The sequence below is a fragment of the Porites lutea genome, chromosome 9 (genome assembly GCF_958299795.1).
Source record: "Porites lutea chromosome 9, jaPorLute2.1, whole genome shotgun sequence".
Taxonomy (NCBI): domain Eukaryota; kingdom Metazoa; phylum Cnidaria; class Anthozoa; order Scleractinia; family Poritidae; genus Porites; species Porites lutea.
This window is the reverse complement of record NC_133209.1, coordinates 20,740,659-20,762,385: the sequence shown is the minus strand read 5'-3', so window position 1 is coordinate 20,762,385 and position 21,727 is coordinate 20,740,659. Positions and strand designations below refer to the sequence as shown.

General features: G+C 39.2%; 1 protein-coding gene across 1 annotated transcript; it reads left to right on the top strand.

Annotated features, from left to right (window-relative positions):
• Positions 1 to 17,831: 17,831 nt before the first annotated feature.
• Positions 17,832 to 21,527, top strand: LOC140948643 (uncharacterized). Its single transcript, XM_073397907.1, has 2 exons — positions 17,832 to 18,469; positions 19,643 to 21,527. Exons 1-2 carry the CDS (start codon positions 17,832 to 17,834, stop codon positions 20,409 to 20,411), a joined length of 1,407 nt encoding a protein of 468 aa, XP_073254008.1. The 3' UTR covers positions 20,412 to 21,527.
• Positions 21,528 to 21,727: the final 200 nt, after the last annotated feature.

The following is a 21,727-nucleotide window of genomic DNA, read 5'->3' as shown; positions in this document are numbered from 1 at the left end:
GGGACACAAGGAACAGAGGGAACACAGGAATCACGGGGGACACTGGGGACGCAAGGGTAACAGGGGACAAAAGGGGCACAAGGGGACACAACGGACACAAGGGTACACAGGGAACAAAGGGCACAACGGGGACACAAAGGACATAAGGGACAAAGGGGACACAAGGGACAAAGGGGACACAAGGGACAAAGGGGACAAAGGGGACAAAGGGGACAAAGGGGACACAAGGGACACAGGGGACAAAGGGGACACAGGGAACTCAGGGGACACAAGGGACACAAGGGACACAGGGGACTAAGGGGACAGAAAGGACACAGGGGAAAGTAAGTAAATAAAATGTCAGCAACTCCACAGCAACAAACCAATGAGTGGTGCCGGATCTCCCAGTTGTAGACCTGGATCAGTACAATTAAACTTGTCGGAAAATACGATACGGCAAACTGATGCTTACGGCAAGGCGATGAAGAAGTAAACAAAAGTATAAAACACAAACATAAAAATATATAATATAATTGTTTTTTTTGTTTTCGACAGTAAGTAAGAATATAGATTGTGGTCTGTTTATGTAATTTTCATAAAAATGTTTGGGTCAAAAATAAGGACATTATAAATAATCTTTTTACTAATCATTTAGGTTGAAAAGAAAATCCGCTTAAGATAAATGACTGAGATCCCGTGGAGCTTTTCCGGAAAGCTGCTGTGAATTTTAACGAAACCGCGGCCGCCCCAGAACTATTATCTCTTTTGAATAGATCATCTTGTTGGAAATTCGTCGTTTTATAATTTAGGTAAAATGTTCAGGACAAATGAGCTTTTAGTGGATTCTGTAGCCAGTTAGCTTTTGCGTATTTGTTCTTAGTACGTGATACGGAATAACTTTTACGACATTAAAGACAATGCGGGACTTTATAGATTTACATACCTTTTTCTAAAACAATCACAATAATACTCGTATTTTTTATACATCGTATTTTACGGGAATAAAAAGTTATGTTTTAGTCTCGCAGACACAGCAGCAAAAACAAGTAAAAATATTTAATTATCATAAAACTGAGGCGACTCAAGTGTTTATTCAGAGATTTTTTAAAATACAAAACGTTTGTTTCGCGTCGCCCACCGTACTTTACGCCTGTCAGAGCATCCTAAACAAATTTTGAAAAGCTGTTAAAATCGAAAATCTGCAGCTTGGATTATGAAGGATTATGTTTCATGTGAATTCAAGTGGAACATGACGTCACCAAAATTGAAACTAAGAAACTATCGCTTCTTCTGAGTTTCTACTTTCATGTGATATTAGAGCACCTTAAAACCTGGGAACCTGGGACACAAACATGGCGTCTCCATACAAAGCTTCATAGATTTGGGTAAAACGTTTCTCCGAATTTCTCGAATATGAACTGTCCCATAGACCTGATTCTTGGCAAGGCGTTTTGTATATTTATGCTTTTTCATTTCCCAGATTCTAGACTTTATGTATTAAAAGGTTTCCATTTTTATTTCTGCTTTCTCACGTGACTGAAAACCGAGAATACAGCGCGCGCCCGGTGCCCCATTTACATGTAAAAACGTTTTCTTTTAAAAAGCTTTTCGACAGACATGCTACATACAAGTTGACTCATGGGTTTCTTAGCGAGCGGAACGTTATTTTTTAGGCCGCCAAGCGGCCGAGCGAGCTACGAAGTCGCAAATGACAAATTCTAGTTTTTTGACTTTAAATCAAGAAACCAACACCGGCATGTCGCCAGGCTGGGTGACCTAGGCAATATTTTAAGTCTTAGTCGCCGACCGGGGGCCGTAAGTTAGAGCACATTCGTGACTTTGTCCTCCTCTATGAAGTAAGCTTACTTTTTCCTTCTTTGCTGACGCAGTATCTTTTTTCTGCTTGTGCAATCCAACCTGACTTGCACGTGATTCGAAGTTGCTGCCAATAAAAATCACACAACTTTTCGGGCCGGGCACGAAACACGGGAAAGTTAGAAAAACAAGACATTTTTTGACTCCCAAGAAAAATACGAACGGAATGCGCTACCGAATTTATGACCCTGGCTGACTTCGTCATCCAGCGTGGATAGGACGCTGTCAAGATGATTCCTAGAAATGCTGCGAAATTGGAGGATCGTTTACGCAACAGGACGGCAGGAAGAAGCTTGTGTGTGACAAACGTGACAGGGCTATTACTTTCAAGTTTTGTCTTGATCTTCATTTACCATTAGTCTCCTCTGGTCTTTTAGAAATATCTGTTTACAGGAAAGTGGAAGTTTGGCGGAAAGTTAAATGAAACAAATTATTGTCACGCTTGTCACACAAGGTTTGCCGTTCCTGTTTTCCCCGTCCATCCCCTCCCCCCCCCCCCCCACCCACCTCCTCCAAGACCGTGACTGTTCAGCACGCTATGCTCAAGATCACAAAATTAAGTTTCCCATGATAAAAGAAGAATACGTTTGTAATCTTTTCACAATATTCGAATCCAAGAAGGTATACATCCAGAAACTTGCTTTCTGCGGAGCATTTAGCGTTAGACCGTGTCCCTGAGTGGCTGCGAGTCAGACAGGCTATATTTATTTTCGTGTCCCTAATCACTTGGCAATTCTAATTGAAAATAGAATACCTTTCAGAGATTCAAATATTACCTTAAGGAAGTCGTTGTGATTTCCAGGATCTCGGTCCTGGGCATCTGGTCCTCCAAGCAGCAATGGTTGGTCGTCCATTTCGTTCTGTGACTTCGATATATCGATTTATATCCTCTGACAAGTCTGCTTCGAGTGGATTAAACTTTGCATAAACAGCGCAAGCGTGAAAAAGTGGGTAACATAACATTACCAGACGTCACGCATTCTCTATAAATCAGAACAGCAATTGAAGTGTATTTAGGATGTTCCTGACTGGGGATGCAAAACAACTGGGATCGTAATCTGTACGTAGTGTACGCAAAACATATCTGTGAGGTTGTGACTTCTCAAGGCCCAGGGGCACCCAACGACCGTTTTCGGGGAAATATCTGTTCGGAGCCCTCTAGAATGGCTAAAATTTTCGGGAGCCCAAGAACAGCTAAAAATTTCGAAAATGTTTCGTGGTGACTGTTCGTTGGGCTCAGAGTTTCGGGATTTGTGTGGTTTGTTCACCTAAGAATTTCGGATTTTGTAGTAATCTCTAGATCACCGAGAAATTTCGTAGCTTTCGTAGTAATCTCTAGATTGTGATTTTGGCACCTAGAAATTTCGTAGCTTTCGTAAACTAAGAATAGAGCAAAATTTTTAAACCCGGCGGTCTCATTAGCGAAAATTTCACACAACTGATTTTTCCTGAGGGTACCAGGCTTACCGGTTACGCGTACGCTATATCAGCGCGCGCATCGCGTGGATAGCGTCTGTCAGTCCTGTGTATCGGTCGATGGACACTCAGGACAGTATCGCAGCAGCGGATACGGATGGAGGGATCGGTGGGATAACCCAGACAACGCTATTGTAGCACTGTTCTTGGCATCGCATGTATCTGATCTACCGAATTTTAATAAAGTCACATTTCTGACATTTGCAGTTACAGTTAACTGTGTAGAAAATAGGCAACTTTCAGCGTTTCAGTGAACTTTAGCCCGCGAAAACAGACGTTTTTTCACTGTTTTTTTTCTTTGCTCGCTCATCGCCACCTGGGGGGTGTGTGGGGAGGGGGATGGTGGCGAGGAGCGAGGACAAACTACTGCTGGCAACTTTAATTTTTGGTTGTTCGGTGACCGTAATGTGCAGGGTGATGAGTGGGTGATACAGACCCGTTATCTGCGTTACATAAAGGCTTTCTGGGGCTGGATTGGGGGTAATATATTCAGCTGGCAGCTGTGCTGTATATTCTGTATATCGACCAAGACGAAGTCACGGGTCGGTTCATGGTCCTACTGATTCCCTGAGCTGATTGTCGACAACAAAAAAATCACTCGGATGTCAAAATCCAGCTCACCGAAGTAATCAGCTTGTTAACAGCAGCTGGCAGTTTAGCGGCAGTTACCCTCGCCACCTATCAGTGACCTATCAGACCTATACCACGCGAGTAACCTAACCTCGAGTAGCCAATCAAAATACAGCCCCAAATCACAAGGCCTCGGCGTCATTGATATCAGGAGACAATCAAAATTGTTTTCATGTATCAATTTACATTCCATATGCTTACAACAAAACACTTGATCGTAATTGATTATTGTATTAAGGAGGAGTCACTAAATGAAATTGAATAAGATCGATGAAGTTTGAAACAGTGCGAATTCTCTTTTTAAGTGAGTTTCGGTTTCTTGTCGTCCAAAAAATTTGTTACCATGGAAGAGTGACGTAAGGACTTCTCTCCATTGCGAACAGATTTTAAGGACCGTCTGTCTCCTCTATTTAATGAATTAAATTGTACAATCGTAATGGACCCATATTGCACATATAATCAAAGACCCCTTTAATTCTTTGAAGTGTTGCTATATATGACTATTTGAGCCTGCAAATGCAATTATTTTCACGAATTCGATTTTTTTAAAACATAGCAAAGCATGAGTTCTTAGAAAAAGGGTAGACTACGTACAAACAAAAACACTGAAAGGGTCCTTCCGAGAACAAATTTGTTTCACTCATCATTACACATATATCGTTTAATTTTAAGTTTCATTTTTATGATTAATGTGGCAAAAATTCAAATTCATAGTGTGAAGGGAGTAGGTACTCGTCCACTCCTGTGTTCAAGGTTCATTACAGTTTCGAGTTCAATTAAACATTAATACATTTTCGATGTTGACTACGTCGAAAGTGGACCCAGAGGTTAAAATATAGAATGAATTTGCCCAACTCAATTACTAAATTTAAGATTAACATCAGTTTCCAAATTGTAAAACTCAATAAAGCAAATTTCTAATGTTCCATTTTAAAGATGAAATCCACGTGGCCATCGAAACCTCTTGTTTCGCTCCCAGAACACTAGTCTACAATTATTATTGTAATTGAAACCGCCTCTTTGCTCAGGCCAGAGAAGAAGACTGAAACGATGTTGTACTGAACTAAACTGAGAAGATGAGGTTATAAAGATAAAGAAAAAACAATTAAAATGTAACTCATGCGCAGAAATATTCGTCAAAAATGTGTCCCCAGTGTTCCATCGATAATCTGAGTCACAATTTCCCACAGCTACACAGACATGTGAGCCAAATACTTTTCAAGATCCTCACCAGTGCGCAAGTGGATCTCATAAGCTTCCAGCCAGATGCGACCTTTCATTAATACCTGGTAGAGGGAGTTGTCGTTAGACCACTTTTCTTTAATAAAGTGACAAATTTCTGTGAAGCCTTCATGAGTTCCATAGACGTGATCTTTTCCGTTAGCAACAATAAGAGGCTTCCCATCCTTTCTCTTAATAGTCGAAGGAGAGCATACTACCAGTATCGGACATTCATTTGGGAAATTACGCGGTATATAAATGCGGAGAGTATAGCTCTTTCCATTGTTGGTTTTGATTCGCCATTCGACCCTTGTGTTTCCTGCCGAGGTAGGATTAAACCAGGACACGTTCTTCAATTTGCTATCAAGAGTATCTTTCTCGGCAGCGAGTCTTGTCCGTTGCAGTGAACTCCAGCTCATTGTCAACCGTCGACCTCCTCAGTTAAGTCTTCAGGCCAAACAGCACCCAAACGTTACAAAATATGTTGTAATACATTTCCGAGAAAAGACCCTCAGCCAATAAGTAGCTTCCTTACAATGTTTACGCTATTTCTTGGTAACAAATTAACTTTCAGACCCTCAAAGAAACAAAAAAATAAAAAGAAATAAAATAAAGGCAAATTAAATCTTTTTCCCCTTGAAAAGGCCATAATATAGGCATCACGTACCAAGAGGCTGTCGATAGAGTTCTAAAAAATCGAAAGAATATGTGTAGTCGACAGCTTAAATCTTATTTTTGATCTTCTTTTTAAGAAACGGAAGCTTACCCTGATTTTCTTGGAAAGATAGGAACATGAATATGTATCTGCGTCATCACCCGCACAGTTTATTTTCCCTTCAAGGTTACAAGTTTAAGTTACTGAAGCGAATAACATTTATGAGAAAGATTATTAAAAGCTTCTCCTAGAGATAAAGAGTGCTCCGGCTAATAGGCACAAGGTGTTTGATTTGAAATAATACATTATATAAAAGCGAAAACCCAGCATGATACGATAGAATGCTACTCACCTTGAAAATAAACATGAAAAGACGTTTTGAAGGGAAAAAGAAATTTAAAAAATTTGCGTTAAATTTCCGTTAAGAAGTTTGCTAAATATTAATATTCAGTATTTCTTAACTTCTTGATATTGACGTCTCTTTTAGTCGGTTCAAAAATAGTCTACAGAGTCAAAATAGGTAGAATATATAGCTAAGGTACTGCATGCATAAATAAAAAAAGACTAGTGGTTTGTCTCTGATGATTTTTAGTGTTTTTACAAATTATGCGTGCTATTCAGCATTTGCACTCACTTCGCAATCAAAAGAAAAAAATGTTCTCGATGCCGAGGCTAAATTATAATCACAAATGAATCCACGCAACGTCCTTTACAAAAGACGGCAGTGGCACCAAACCAGCAGCAAAAATGAGCTTCAAAATTTACTCAAAGTTATACTCGCAGCGAAAGAACACATTAATTGTAATATACCCTGCAGTAGCTAGCTTCCGTCGTCTGTAAAGTTTATTGTTTCATAATGCGAAATGAATCAGTCGAGCTAGATGTGTTCCTGTTTACTTCCAAGAAAGTTTGTTTACGGCTCCGCAGTCAAATTCTCTCTTTCATCAGCAGTTGGAAGTCCAGTTTGCTCATTGTCATACAGCTGTTTTGTTAAAAAGTGTGCTCTAAAGCTGTTGAAATAGTTGAAAGTAACCTGAAGCTGCCATTTTCTTTAGGACCACGCGATCGGTTTTCCTATTTGCCTCAGCCTTAGATAAAACCTCCATTTTTCCAGTTTCCAAATTCGTCGTAAGCACGTAGTTTGGGTATCTATCTGGGTCTTTCATAAATTCATCAAGTGCTGGAGCGTCGCCGACGGTCGTTACGAACATTCGTCCGGTAACAGGATCAAAACACAAGCTCTCCGCCATGATTTTTGTTGCCCTGAAAAGTGCGGTCCTGAAATGTTCTCTCTTCTCATCTGCATTCTGGGTTGAATTCTAAGAAACTGGACGAGAGAGGATTGGAACTTACAATATCAGTGGTTACATAGCCTGTTCACAGACCCTCTATTTTTTTCTTCAAAGTCCGTCGAACGCGCTCGTTAACAAATAATTGACCGCGGGGGATTTATTGACCACGAGTGCAAGGGGGTAGGGGAAGAAGAAAGTATTTATTTTTCTTTCTCGCGCTCGCCGATGTTTTTGAAAAGAACGAAAAGAAAATTAAAACAACGGCTGTGTACAGGCTAGTGGTTACACGAAGTTAAAAGTAACAAAAAGTGAATGAAATGCAACAAATGCAAAATGACTCTTGCCAACAAATCTGGGGGTGTGTAAACCAACCTTTTATACTTTTTATACATAACATCTGAGGTGAAACAGTACTTTTTTATCACACAGACCAAGGACAGGGGCACGATGGGAAGAGGAAGGCCTCTCTTCTCTCTCCCCTCTTCCCATCGTTCCCCGCGCGCTCTCTTTTTCTTTCTCCCCAGCCTCCCCACAACACAAAGAGGACTCTGCGGAGGAGAGAGAAGGTGCACACAAGGGAAGAAAAGTTAGCGCGCCGATGGCGACCTTAAACCTCGGGTGTTTGGGGGCATGCTCCCCCAGCCGGAAAATTTTTAAATTTGGGGTCCGGAAAATGCCATCTCCTATGTTTTCTGCAGGACATTTTCAGTAAATAAAGACGAAGGAAAATTCAGTAATTAGTTGCTTATTTTACCCATCTATCTCCACTGTTATCGGTAAGGTACAGACTGTTTACGGCAAAAAAGGGCAAAACAGTAACGCCATCAAGGACGTTACAAGCAAAGGGCGAGATGTGTACCCTTCAGACGGGCAAACTGTGTTATAATGCCATCAATATCACTTACGTCTTTGTACTTGTGTATGGAAATAAAAAAATTCTCTATATTTTTGCGTACACACACGCTACATTCCAGGTAGTAGAAATAGCTGATAGGTTTCTGGGCCAAGCTTTATACGGGTGACATTTTGTTGTTGACAAAGAACCGCGAAGCAATTTTTTTTCTACTTGTGAAGGAAACGTGGATTTGCTTCAATCGTAGTTTGGCAACTTTCACATAGAAGGCCAGCCCTGTGTCTTAATATTTCGACCCCTCTTTACATATGGTGCAAAATCAAAATTGACCGCCCAAAATCAAGCCGTTCTCATCGTCATTCAAGTAATGGAGAGAATACTTCATAAATTGGAGAGTTTTCTCTTTTTTTTGACCTTTTGATCGAAAGGTGCAAAATTCTGTGCTACATGTATATGAAACGTTTCTTCCGATTACTTGAATCAAGCGCGATATCACACGCTGCCTCCAACAGTTCGGATGGTCGGACTGTCTTGCCACAAAAACAGCTGCCTGAAGCAAAATCATACATTAATCTTCTAAGCTTTCTGAAAATGCCCCCCCCCCCCCCCCCTCCCCAACAGGTAATAAACGACCAGCCCCAGAAAGGATCAGAATCAATAACTTATTTCATGGAAGGCCTCGTTGGGCTTAAAACGTTTTCGTTCAGGCCAAACTACAACTCGTGCATAAATTTTCGTCAGTGCGGTTATCCAGCATGAAACTCAGTTTTTCCTAGCTGAAGGAAATTCGGTGTTTTCGCACAATATTTTTCTTGCTCTTCTCGACAAATAAAAACCCGTACCTAAAAACACAAATACCGTTTTGAATAACAGGGAAAATCAAACTTTAAATAATCCTCTGGGAATTGAACCCTTTCTTATGCAAACACTTTCTTTTGTTCCAATAAATTTGTGCAGATGCTGGCCATGTGAGTGAAAACACTCTATAGGAGACAGCACTTTCATTTTTACAAACATTTTAAGACGGTGGACAATGAAGTGACCGCTAGCTGCTAAGCTCTTCACCGGCGAAAAATGTCTACGCATGCTCAGAAAAAAAAATGACACGTGATTGATTTCGGGTAATGTCATTGGTTAAGAGCCGAAAATGCGCGTGAAATGTTGTTCAGATGAAAGAAGCGATGGCAGCTTTTTTTTGGCATTGACAGCTTTGCAATTTCTTGCCACTGTAAGAGATCAAAAATTATTTTGGTCAAAGTGTTGACTTAAGTGTGTTCTCTAGAGAATATAGCGTCCTGAAACTGGCGAAAAATCGCATTGGCGTGGTCTGATTCAGTGTTATTGACGTTGAGATCGCTGGTTTGCATGTGGAAGGCATGCCGAAAAGGTGGGTAATTTTTGCTCTTTTTGTTTACTGCATGTTCCGTGCAACTCGGTACAAAAAGAAATTATAAATTAGTGGAAGAAAAATTATTGGGCTTTGTTTTGGTATATAAATTAGCTTGTACCGAGTAGCACGGAAGCGACAGTTTTGTTAAATGTGTATCCCGTTTTTGTGTCAAAATTCGACTTTAATTGTGAATCTAACATTCGATAACATTCGACCGTTGATCGAAGAGCGTATTACAATGCTATCCAAAATGTTTTTTGTTGTTTAGATCAATTTTCTTATCACGGATTCAACAAAAAGGCAGAGGGACAGACATTTTCGGGCTTTGTTTTGTTAATGTGACTTAGCTTGTACTTTGTTGCTGGAAAATTATATTTAGATGTTTAACCCATTCGCCCTTGAACCGCCCGTAACCGCCCGTGCGTATCCAGGTCCTGTCTACCCTTTGTGACGTCATCAGTTTTAACGCTCAAGGACAACTTTCTTCGCTAACTTGTGCAGAGTGAAGAGAACTTTCAAACCATACCAGAATGAGCACAATTCAGTCAAGGACACGGCAGAAAGAAGCAAAAACCCACGTGACATTGACCTGAAAATCTCCATAAAATCTTGTTCCATTGCTCACCTGCCTTTCCTTTCACCTAATCCTAAGATCCTAAAAGCTTTCCTAAAAACTCTTCCCACCAAAATGAAGCCTACTAAATGCCCAGCAAGCGAAAAAAAATGAGGCAAGAAAAGCGAAAAAAGAAGGGAGGAGAGAAAGCGAAAAGTAAAAGTCAAGACTGCTGTGTCACTTTTAAACCCAAATTTTGCTTTCTGCGCATGCCCGAACTTCGCAAGCTGATATTTTGCATCTGGATTAGAAGGCCGCGAAGTGTACGACCTGTAAACCGGTTTGTGGTAAGTTTTAGCTCTTTATAGCACGAAAGTGACCAGAAAACCTCTCGACTAGCTTCAAAACCCTTTTTTCGGCAAAATCTCCAGGAGCGAATGGGTTAATCTCCACATGTTTACACTGTTTATGGCAGAAAAATAAGCTTACGCTTGGTTCAACTTAATCTCGTGTCCCAATTATAAAGAAGGTAAAGAATTACTCTTAGCCATTGTCTTGGTGTGAAAATTGTCTTGTACCTAGTGAATCGTAAGTTAAGAGCGTAGTTCAAAACGAGATTTTGTCCATCGTTCCACATTTCATTGTTGTTGTACATTAGTACACCTTTGTATGTCACAGAAATTTGAGTTTTATCCGAACTGTCGAATGAGAAAATGTGACAGTGTTTTCATTAAAACGTTAATACCGTCTTGGAGCTACACTTCGATAGGTCCAGCAACATTTGATTTGTAAAAAATATTCTGTTTACAATGTCTACATCTGCTGTACATTTAGGCTTACAATGGTATAATTGAAGGATGGAGGTTTGGATTATTTTGCTCATAAATTTGGATTATCCACAACGAGGTCCTTGTTACTTTCCGCGTTACGAACTGCACTTACGAACATGATTTCCCCCGTGTACAATTTTTTAGTACCGAATCTTTGCTCACAAGGCTTTCTATGGGGGGTGGTTCTTTGCTTGAAAATGGGATCCTGGAGGGAGATGAACAGGGTAATTTTCCTGTGAATGCTTTTGTTTTTCAGTCCATTGTTTTTGGCTTAAATTTTTTTGGAACAAAGTTATGAATGAATGAATGACAGAGTTAACATGCTACCAAGTATTCAAAAGTTCTTTCCAAGAAGAAAAAAAATAATCAGGAGTAAACTTTGGAGTAAACTTTGAGTCTTAATGAAATTTTAGTTGGGTCATGTTCATGAATGCAGTTGTGTAGGATTTGCAGTTTCCAATTTTGATCTTCTGTCACGCAACAATCATCCATTTTGAATCTGATCATTAATTAAAACAGAATCTTCTTCAGCAGTACTCTCCTTTCCTATAAAAAAATCTTTCCTATAAAAATTTAAAGACCTAATTCCAATAATGTTGTCGTGGAAAAAGCCGACAACAAAGAGAATTTAAACAAGATAAATTGGAATATATTAGGCATACTCACTACATTTTGGAAATGGTCTAAAGAAATTACTCAGAGTAGGAGTCAAACCTGGGAGCTTCCCAAAGAGACACGTTCACAGTAGAAAGTTTAGTAGGATTCTTGATATAAGGCAAAGCGAGTTCTGGAGAGAAGATAATGGTGACTTTTGTAATGTACTTGTAGCGATGGAAGCCGTAGAATTTTCCATTTATGGAAACAGTGTCCGGTTGGCTGGCATTCCTGCTCCCCATTAGATGTTGGCGCATGCGGTGCTCAGGATAGAAATAGATCCTGTACTGGTCACAGTTTGGCAAGAAATTGAAATTATTGCCCAGGACGACAAGAAAGTATAAACAAAAGTTTTCTTGGATTGTTTCTGACTTTGATAATCAAAATAAAGTGCTTGTGAAACAAAACACAAGTTTCATGTCTTGCAACTTAAGTTTATAGCAAAGACATGAGCTCCTTTAGGCCCGTACGAATCACAGTGCCGGTAAGAAAATCTGCTGCCAAGTAGATTTTGCAGCCTTATAACAGACAATAGGTGCGCGGTTAGTTTAGCCAGTAACTGATGTAGAGTTTTTGCTTGTAAGGGTAAAAATGATTGAAATCGTTTTAAGATACCGTTAGTTTGGGAAGTTTACAAGGACTTTTTACCTTGAAACCGGGTTCAAGTTGTTACTTTTTTTTCCCATGGGCAATTTTAACCGTATTCTATTGAAATGACGCAATTGAAATGTACTCAGACTTGAAGCTGTTCATGTCACTACAGTTCTGAAGTTGTATAATAAAGACAAGAAATCTTTTAGATCATCATTTCACATCCGGGTAGGTGACAAGATTTTCCTACCCATGGTGTTTCGCAAATGGCCTCGTACCCAGAGCTCCGCGATCCACTATTGATAAAAATAAGAGCAAACGGCTTATGACCTACAAACAATTTATGATTGTCAATAAACTTTGAGGCAATATGTAGCGCATAGATCAGTTCTTATTGGAATAAGATTTCTTTAAGAGGAGTGATCTGAATAACGCATTATCGCGTGTAATTACAAGACTTGCATGGTGTTTCCGACAGTGTACACAGAGACAGAGATTAAATTTAATTACACGACGCGCGCTAAATAGACAGCTAATGTTTACCAGGAAACTAGGAAAGCTTATCAAAGTTGAAAAAGATCATAAGTTGCATTCAGTGAACAGCTTTGTCCTATTTAACCCTGTTCAGACCGGGGGGCTTTTGAGGCCAAGCACCACCAGACTGAGAAGCAATGCATTGCCGTGGGGACAGAAACATTAAGGACACAGTCGCACGTTTGACATTCAAAACCACCGTTGATTGGCAGATTGGTACATTTCCACTAGCAAATCAACACTTTTAGCCCATGGCTGGCCACGTAACACCATGCAATATAAGCAGGAAACGGTAAAAGTGTATCGCGCGCCGACCATCGAGTCATGGATGTACGCTGGAGGCTGCTTAACACGAAAGAAGCGTACGACTAGTGCTCCAGTCGTCACTGAGAACAACTCTTGCTTCTTGTAGCTCGATGCTTGCACAGCTACGACTTTAACCATTTCTTTTATTTTATATCGTTTTTTTCCTCTGTCCCTGTCGATTCTGTTTGTTCTCTTTCCCAACATGGATTGAAAAACATTTTTAGTTATCCTTAACGGTGTTTGTACACTTTATCTCTAGTCAGTTTTAAGACAAAACCCATTGAGGTAAATGACAATTTTTGGTGACGTAGAAAATGACTCTTATGGCTTAGAATGCGCTGTCGCGTTCGTCAGCATTTGCTAAATAGCAATTAAATGGGCAAATTCACCAAATCGGGAACTGGTTCTGATTCACCAATCAGAACGCACGTTTTACTTTTGTTATGCCCTCATACTGTGTGTAAGTCTCAAGACTTAATATATACCACGGTGTCAGTAGTTGACACATTTTCACTATCGCCGTGCGGGGAAAAGGATTTTTCAAGGCTTTGGTGCCAAGACGTTGCTTGCGCAGTAGACATGACTAGTCAGCCCATAACAATGAATACAATAATACAATAATGAATTTTTCAAGGTAAAATAAATGCTAAACAACATATTTTATGTCAGTACATGCTGCTCAAGCTGTTAAAAAGTTCCATAGATTAAACAAAACAAGCACAAGGAGATCTTGGAGCACTTCTAGGTCTTTCTACCTACGAATATAACTTTACTTTGCACTAAAATAAAACGCAAGCACTGTTTTCCGAAATATTTTATTGACAAAATTTGGATTCTCGTCTAGGGTTATCGAACCTATCAGCATTAACCTTAATAGTGTTGGGGAGATTGAAAACACTGTTAGCCTTCATGATCTTCTTCCCTACCCCTCATTTCAGGTACAGTGTTGTATAAAGCCCGACCGGACCGTCCCTGTAAACACATGCATTTGGACTTTGACTATGATAGTTATGGAACCGAAAGTAAAGTCGAAAAGCTGAAGAACTATTGTAGTTCTGGTTATAACCTTCCCAGCCAATGAGTTTATGTGCTTGGGGCGATGGCTGCTTGTAGTGGCACAGAACAGAATGTGACACTATTTTAGTACCCTTTGTGTTACTGATTAAGATTGCTAGCGCTTTTGAGAAAAGCAGAAAAAAATATAAAATACCGTGTGACCTAAGAGGATATGTTCTCAGTGTTGAAACTGTTGCAACATTAAAACCGAAACATCTCTTAATTAACCTATAAATGTCGTTTCGTAAAGTTAAGTCGCGCTGGCTTTTATTAAGATTACAAATACTTGACCCTTATACTCCTTCAGTTTTCTAATTACAATTTACAAATGTAATTAAGTTTTTTTTTTTCACGGAGTAGTTGTGGTAGTATTCATTCAGCGTGATCAGTTTCACTTTTTTTCTCGCTAAGAGCAGTTACGACAGCTGATTAAGATACATTATTATGCTTTCAGACAATCCCTAAGACCTCCGGGGTACTTCAAACACCTCTTTTAGAACTTGGCATCTCTTTACATCACTGTCTTTAACATATGAAATAATTAACATAGACCAGAACGTCTAGAACTTTTTTCAGACTTTTTCACTGTTAAATGCATCTGTTAGCACAATTGGGCCTTTTTACAGACCGAAATTACAGATTTCCCTGCCCTTTCATATAGTTAAAGGAGTGAAATCCCTACACTTTCATATACCTGAAGCCTGAAAAAGGTACCCCTTTTCGGGTGAAGCCAACCTATGGGGGGCCATCATAGGAGGTACCCCCCGACCCCAAGACAGTGCTTTGTAGCAGCATTGACTCCCATAATCTCTTCTCGTAATAAAGTTTACCCAACGCCATCCGTTTCAATCTTTGCCAGCTTTACTCGTCCCTTGCCCACTTTTGGTTTTGTTGTAGTTCTTTCCATTTCCTTTTTACGGTTTCATGATCAAGCTGCCATTCAAAATCCTGTCAATTCTATGATCGTAATTGTTAAGCGCTCAATGGAACTATATCCTCAATTGGCGTGACCCAGATGAAAGTGAAATTACGGTAACTTAGCTCACTTTTAAGTCGATTCAGATAAACTGAAAAGATCGTTTTCGAGAGTTAAAGCAAATTAATCAGTACAAAACTTCAAATTGCTTTGCGTGTGGAGTCTGATCTTACTCTCTTACTCCCATTAGTTTGGGAAACCTTGAGACAAGCCACAAGAAAAGTGAAAGCGTTAAATAGCGCATAGCTGGGCACGGGACAATATGTCGATTTTGGTTTCGGATTGTAACAACGTTAAAATTTCCTTGAGCCCGCGGGCCTATGTATAAGTCGCAGTTCTTTTGTATTAGGGCTTAGCTCCATTGTTGATGTGTCCTGCCGAAAATCTCTTTTATAAGGCTTCATCGACTTTTGAGTCAAGACGTCTTTTGCCTGAGTTAGACATGAAGAGTCAACCAACACAGGAAGATTTTCAGGATGACAGGGATCCACGGGGAAACAATGACTATATTCAGGTAAGACAAAATACTTAAGGCATTTTTGTTTCTGTGAATAAGTTATGGTTTCGTTCTAGCTGTAAAGATGTGTGCTGAAATAAGACTACATTTTGCTTGTATCGTGTAAAACGTTTGATAGTTACGCTTAGATGTGCTGTAAATGTTACCACATCATCTTTTCAACATTTTCCTTAAAGTTTAAGTGTAAAATTTGTGTTTAGAAAGAGGCAATTCATAATTTTGAAAATCAAATTTTGGTCACGTGCCCAGCTACGAACTTACTCATTTTAAGAAAATGGTGCGGGTTTGAAAAACCAAATCACTATTATTTTGTTTAAGGTATGACCCATTTCATAAAAATGATGTCACATGACCTCTTAGTCATGCTTAGTGCAAATGGCCTATTAAGGCCGACCCAAACTATTTGGAGCACCTGAATTGATTAAGACGCCGATCTTAATTCCAGTCGAACTTAATTCAAAAGGAGAAAAATACTCAATTTGGCGAAACTGCTTGCAAAATACGTTATTATAATTTATGCATTAGGTTCGCTACATGAAAAAGTTCGGCGTCTGAATCAAAGCCGTTCCAAAGTCGTTCCATAGTCGAAATTCCCGGCGTGACGTTGCAAATTGTGGTCTCTGGTGATGTCCACCAGCCATGAGTGAGGTTCGTAATGCACAAATCTCTAGTAACAACAGTGTTGCTAATTGTCCTGCACACCATCGCCTAATCAAGCCGATTACTAGCAACCAAGGATCACGTTCAATGAGAAAGTGACCATCGTGAGACGAACAGTTAGCAACGAACAGTTATCTTATAAATTTACAGTGGAGAATGTGTTTGTGGACCGGTCGCAGTTTAGTTAAAAAAAAAAAAAAAAAATTGGGACACCCCAGCCGGTGATTCCACGTCAGAAGCCAGACTTTATAAAGGACAGGAAATCCTAAAAAAAGGGACGTACATTTTCTAATGAAAAGTAAACGTGCATTGCTATTGCTTTCGTTCGTATAGAGATCCCTTTTACCTTAGTCAAAGAAATTACAGGTAAATTCTGTTTTCTTATTTGTAGGTTGCCTATTCAGATGTGATATGCGAGCCCCCTGCAACACATAGTCCTCAGTGTTCGTACCAGTTCACTAAAGCCGTTTATGCCAATACCTCTAATTTGACGTATAGCATTTTGACACTGCTGTTTGGCGGACCGTTATCGTTTATCTATGGTTTGTCGTGTGGAGTGATAAGCTTCTTTTTTGTTTGGCTTGTCACACCATTTGTTCGTGCTTGGTTCATTTTATTCGGGCTAGCGGGAAAACTCTGGATGTCTATTGTGAAGAGCTTCTACAATCCGTTGTTCGAGGCATTTGGAAGATTTTTCTCCAACATCAATATTACCCTTCGCAGTAGTACTATTCAAAACGTGTGACTTGGACACTTCTTGTTTCTTGTTATTTCTTGAGAAGCAGTTAAATTTTACCATTCATGATTTTGTTTTGTAACTGCCATTTTTCTTTTCAGCTCAATTTGTACTGCACCATTTTCGCTTAAGTTGGCTCGACTGGATCTTTCAGGGACTATGTTTTCCATGTTTGCACATAAACTACGTTGTAGTTAACAATATTACTGGGAGCTTAGGCAAAGTTGTTTTTTGAGCGACGGACTTCCACCGGAAGTGAGGCTTTTTCCCTATTTATTTGCCTTGAAGCAACTAAATTTGTATTTCTAAGTGTCTTCACTCTTTAAGAGACGATTTACCCGAGAATTTGGGCAAAATCACTGGCCAAGAATGCAAAACGTCCACTTCCGGTTGACGTACGAAGCTCTCTAATGATATCAAAAAACAGTCACTACTGACGTAATCATATGCAAAGATGGGAAGTATAGATTCTAAAAGATTCCTTCCAAGTAGCCAAAAAACAAAGATAAAAACACATGTATTTAGCAATATAGATATGGTAAGTAAACAATAAATGCTTAATATATATTGAGCATTTTTTTTACCTTCGTCACGTGCTATTGGGAAAGAATTTCAATACACTACAGTTAATCTGATTTCAATAAAGTACAAAATTTCATCTTTATATATCCATGATGTATTTTTGTAGGACAAGATAATAAAGTGGTTAACGTGTTGTTCCAGATTTATTATTTTTATTTTAAACACAACAGAAACCCCAAGGAAGGCCCCCTCCCACCCCCAACATCCGACTATTTGTGTTTTCAAATGATAATTCACGTGACCAGTAGTGTGCGTCTTCTTCCGTTAGTTCCAAGAAATACGCCACGCTTGGTCAAGAAGAAAGTACAGATCGCTGAACTGAAGCAAGCATCTTTAATTGATACATTAATAATAATTTCTAAGAAATTCCGGATTGAACATTAACATCTTCCTTAAAAGTTATCATATTTCTTAATTTCGTTAACGTACTTTTTTTCTACAATTCTCTGTCAACCAAAGCTCTAGATGTCTAAACAGAAAGGAAACAAAGAATTTAAAGTGGCAATATATGCCAATGAGTACAAACAAATATGTGCCTGGGTTTTAAAGAACGAAGTTCTTGAGACAGGTGGTGATTTGTTCGGTTTGTGGTCCAGTGACCAGACCGCTGTAGTACAGCTTGTACTGGGTCCAGGGAAAGACTGCAGACGTGCGGAGCACTCATTCTACCAAGACGTGGATTATCTTGAAAAGGTTGGTTCCCATTTGATCGAGAAGGAAGGAGTTTGTCACATTGGAGAATGGCACTCACACCACACGATCGGTCTCAATCGACCGAGCAGTGGAGACGAAGGAACAGTATGGAGAAACATGCCTCGTTACGGCCTGCGCCGCTTCCTGTTATTCATTGCCAACATAGAACAGCAAAGTGCAGTCAGCATCGGATGCTTTCTGTTTGAATTCGATGGAGAAACTAACCGGAAGTTACCTGTAATGCAAGGAACGTTTCACCTGTTGCCAAATGAAAGTCCCTTCCGTTCAAAGTGTTTAAACGTTTTAAGGAAAGGTTCTGAGGACATGAACAGTGATGAGGAAGTGTCTCTTCTTCAAGAAAAATCAGCCGAAGAAACGGAGAGAGACGTGAAGCGACCGGGATTTGCGGTGCTGCCAAGTCGCAAGCGACGGGGACCAGTCATTTTAGATGATATCCCTCCGAGGGTCAAGAGAGATTGTTATTAATGCAGAAAGACTAAGGTCCTAAATCTGCCTGAATGACGATTCAACGTCCCTTCTTGAAATGAAAGAATTGTAGTAAAACAAAATCAATTCCGAAACTATTTTCAATGATATCCCAAGCACCCTGCTTGTTCCTATAAAAATATATTTTGGCCTAAATGGACACTGATAAAGCCCTTTAATCAAAAGTAAAACCAGAAGGCAAATATGTTTTTCAACTTTCCTCTTTAATATTTATGCCTAAAGTCGGCAAGTGAGTCGAACTCATCTCAGTTAAAGAAATTTGTGGACAGATTTATCTGTAAACTGGAAGGAAATACAACAAAGCTCAACATTATTAATCAGCTTTTAATGTCAACATCAGCAGTGAAAAGCTGATGCTTTATTAGCTGTTGTGTTTTGTATTCATTGCTATTGAAATTTTTTTTAAATTCTTAATCTCATTTCCAGACCCCATGTAATTTTGCAATATATAGTCTCGTCATTTTCTTTAACGGTCACTTAATATCGTTTTTGAAAATATATGTTGAATAGCATACGAAACGTCCAGTTTATAAAAATGCGAAAACTCACAATGTTTATCACCGCTGTTTGTGTTTTATATTTAAATAAACAAAATTGTTTTCTGCTCTTTATCAACGAATCTTCATATAATTTATTTGAAACTGCGGTCAAGGTGGGAACCGAGTACCAGTATTGTGTACGCTACTGGTACAAAATCCCTGTTTCCACTATTTTAAAAAATGATGTGGATATTTCACATGACAAAAAAAACTGTTCACACTTTTACTTCCAAATAACTAGGCATTATGCTGGGCACGCCATACTGATTTGGGTAGTTTGAAGTTGTGTGACGCTGCGGTTTTCATCCACGGTTGGCGATTTCCGAGAAACTAAAAAAATGATAATGGTGACCCCTGAGAAAGAAAAAGACAGCTGTCATATGCAATTGATTTGAATAAGTGTTAAATGAATTTCTAGGAATTTCAACGTGATAAACAAACTCAACAAGCCATGACCAGTCTCTTTTTCGATAAAAACAACGCGAACTGGTTTTATCGGCATTAATGTATTAAATCGAGGAAGTCTTTGAATGTCAGAAGAGCCAGAATGTCCGAACAAAGAGACGACGAACAATTTAAAGTGGTGATATATGCCAATGAGTACAGACAAATATGCGCATGGGTTTTACAGCACGGATACCTTGAGACTGGTGGCGATTTGTTCGGTCTGTGGAAAGACGACCACACTGCTGTGGTTCAGCTTGTACTGGGTCCTGGGAAAAACTGTCAAAGGGCATCCGCCTCCTTCTACCAAGACGTGGATTACCTAGAAAAGGCTGGATCACAACTGATTAAAAAGGAAGGGGTTTGCCACATTGGCGAGTGGCATTCCCATCACAAAATTGGTCTCAAGCAACCTAGTGGCGGCGATAGAGGAACAGTCTGGAGAAACATGCCTAAGTACGGCCTCAATCGCTTTGTCTTATTCATTGCCAACATTGAGACGCAAGACAACTCTGCAGCTAGTGTAGGTTGCTTTTTGTTTGAAAGGGGAACTGCCGATCAGAGTCAGCGTATGACACAAGGACAATTTCACCTGTTACCAAATGAGAGTCCTCTCCGTGAAAAATTCCAAACAGATTTGAAAGAAGGTTCTGAGACCATTAACGGAAAAGAAGAGATATCTCGCATTACTGCAGACCAGTCAGTCGAGTCGAGTCAGCTCTCGATTCGGCCGGTTATGTGCCGGAAGAAACGCCTCATATCTCAAATGAAAGACGAGCCGACACCGAATGAAAATATAGCTGGTAATACTTCATGGATATACGAATTGACACGTCGCTGCCCTTTCTGCACAGTGCTATAGAAAACAATAATAGATATATACCTTGCAGCGGAAGGCAATTCTTTTTGTAATTACTTGTCAGTGTTCCGGGGAATACCTACCCTTTCATATACCTGAAGCTAAAAAGCTTGATAAAGGGACTCCTTTCGGGCGCAGCCTCACGATATAGGCCATTATAGGGAGTACCCCCGGGAGCCCAAACACAAGGAACCGATGCTAAATTATATACATGTACTGTCTGGTATAAAATATTTTACATACTGCGTTAGTCCCTTCTTAAATTTCAATGTTGTATCTTTTTAACTTTAACTTGACTGCCTATTAGCAATTAAGATGAGAGGTGGTTATAGTGGGTACTGATATGTTTCCGTGGAAGCTTTAAAATGAAACTCTCCATCGCTGTTAGTTAACTTGCCTGTCTAGTACTGGTATTACGATGCATTAATGGCAGTAGACATTAGAGAAAACTGTCCTCATGTTTGGAAAACTCCTAAGCAACCATCAAGTGGTGTTTTTGAGAAATGTATTAGAAAAATGTTATCTCGGTTTATAATATGATAGTAAATAAGTGAATAGTGTTTGTCGGTGTAAAAAGGAGTAGCAGACTACAAACCGGCATGCTAAATCACAAGGATTGTTGACAGTCCGGCTCGTCTATTTAATAAAATCGTAATATTATAATACGTATGTAGCCATTACTGCTTGTGGATCAAAATAAAGATATTATTTTGCTTCACTGATCGATGGATTGATTGATAGATTTAGTATGATGAAATGCCTTTGATACCAAAGTGTTTTTGGATTTTTAAAAACCTGCTTTTGCTACAAAATCTCAAAATTTGTTTCTCGGAAAGCTTTCTTTATTCCTTAGAAGCACATTGCCAAAATTTAGCTGTAATGATTAAAGTAAAAACCCGCATATAAGGGCCTAGAATTTCGAGGTCAGGCTGATTAGGTTCTTAATAGGTTTTTATTTTTTAGAGGTTGTCTTGGTATAACCATTGGCAGAAATATTCTACCACAAATATATAGCACTTGTGTTTTAAACTACAAAAATGCTTGCATACATGCAGGACAAAACATTTTGGGCTATGTAAGTTACGTACATCATGTAATTGAAATAAAAGAAAATAATAAAAAAAATGAATGGCAAAAAGATAAATAAACAAGAATTCGAATTCAAGAGTTTAGTTTGTTTTAAAGTAGAATAAACAACAAATAAATAAAATTGAAGAAATAAAAAATATAAAGGTAGAAAGGTAGAAAGCAAGGAACTTTAGAACTTGAGCGGATATCGTCTTAATGTACCAATATAATACTAATTATAGGTGATATAA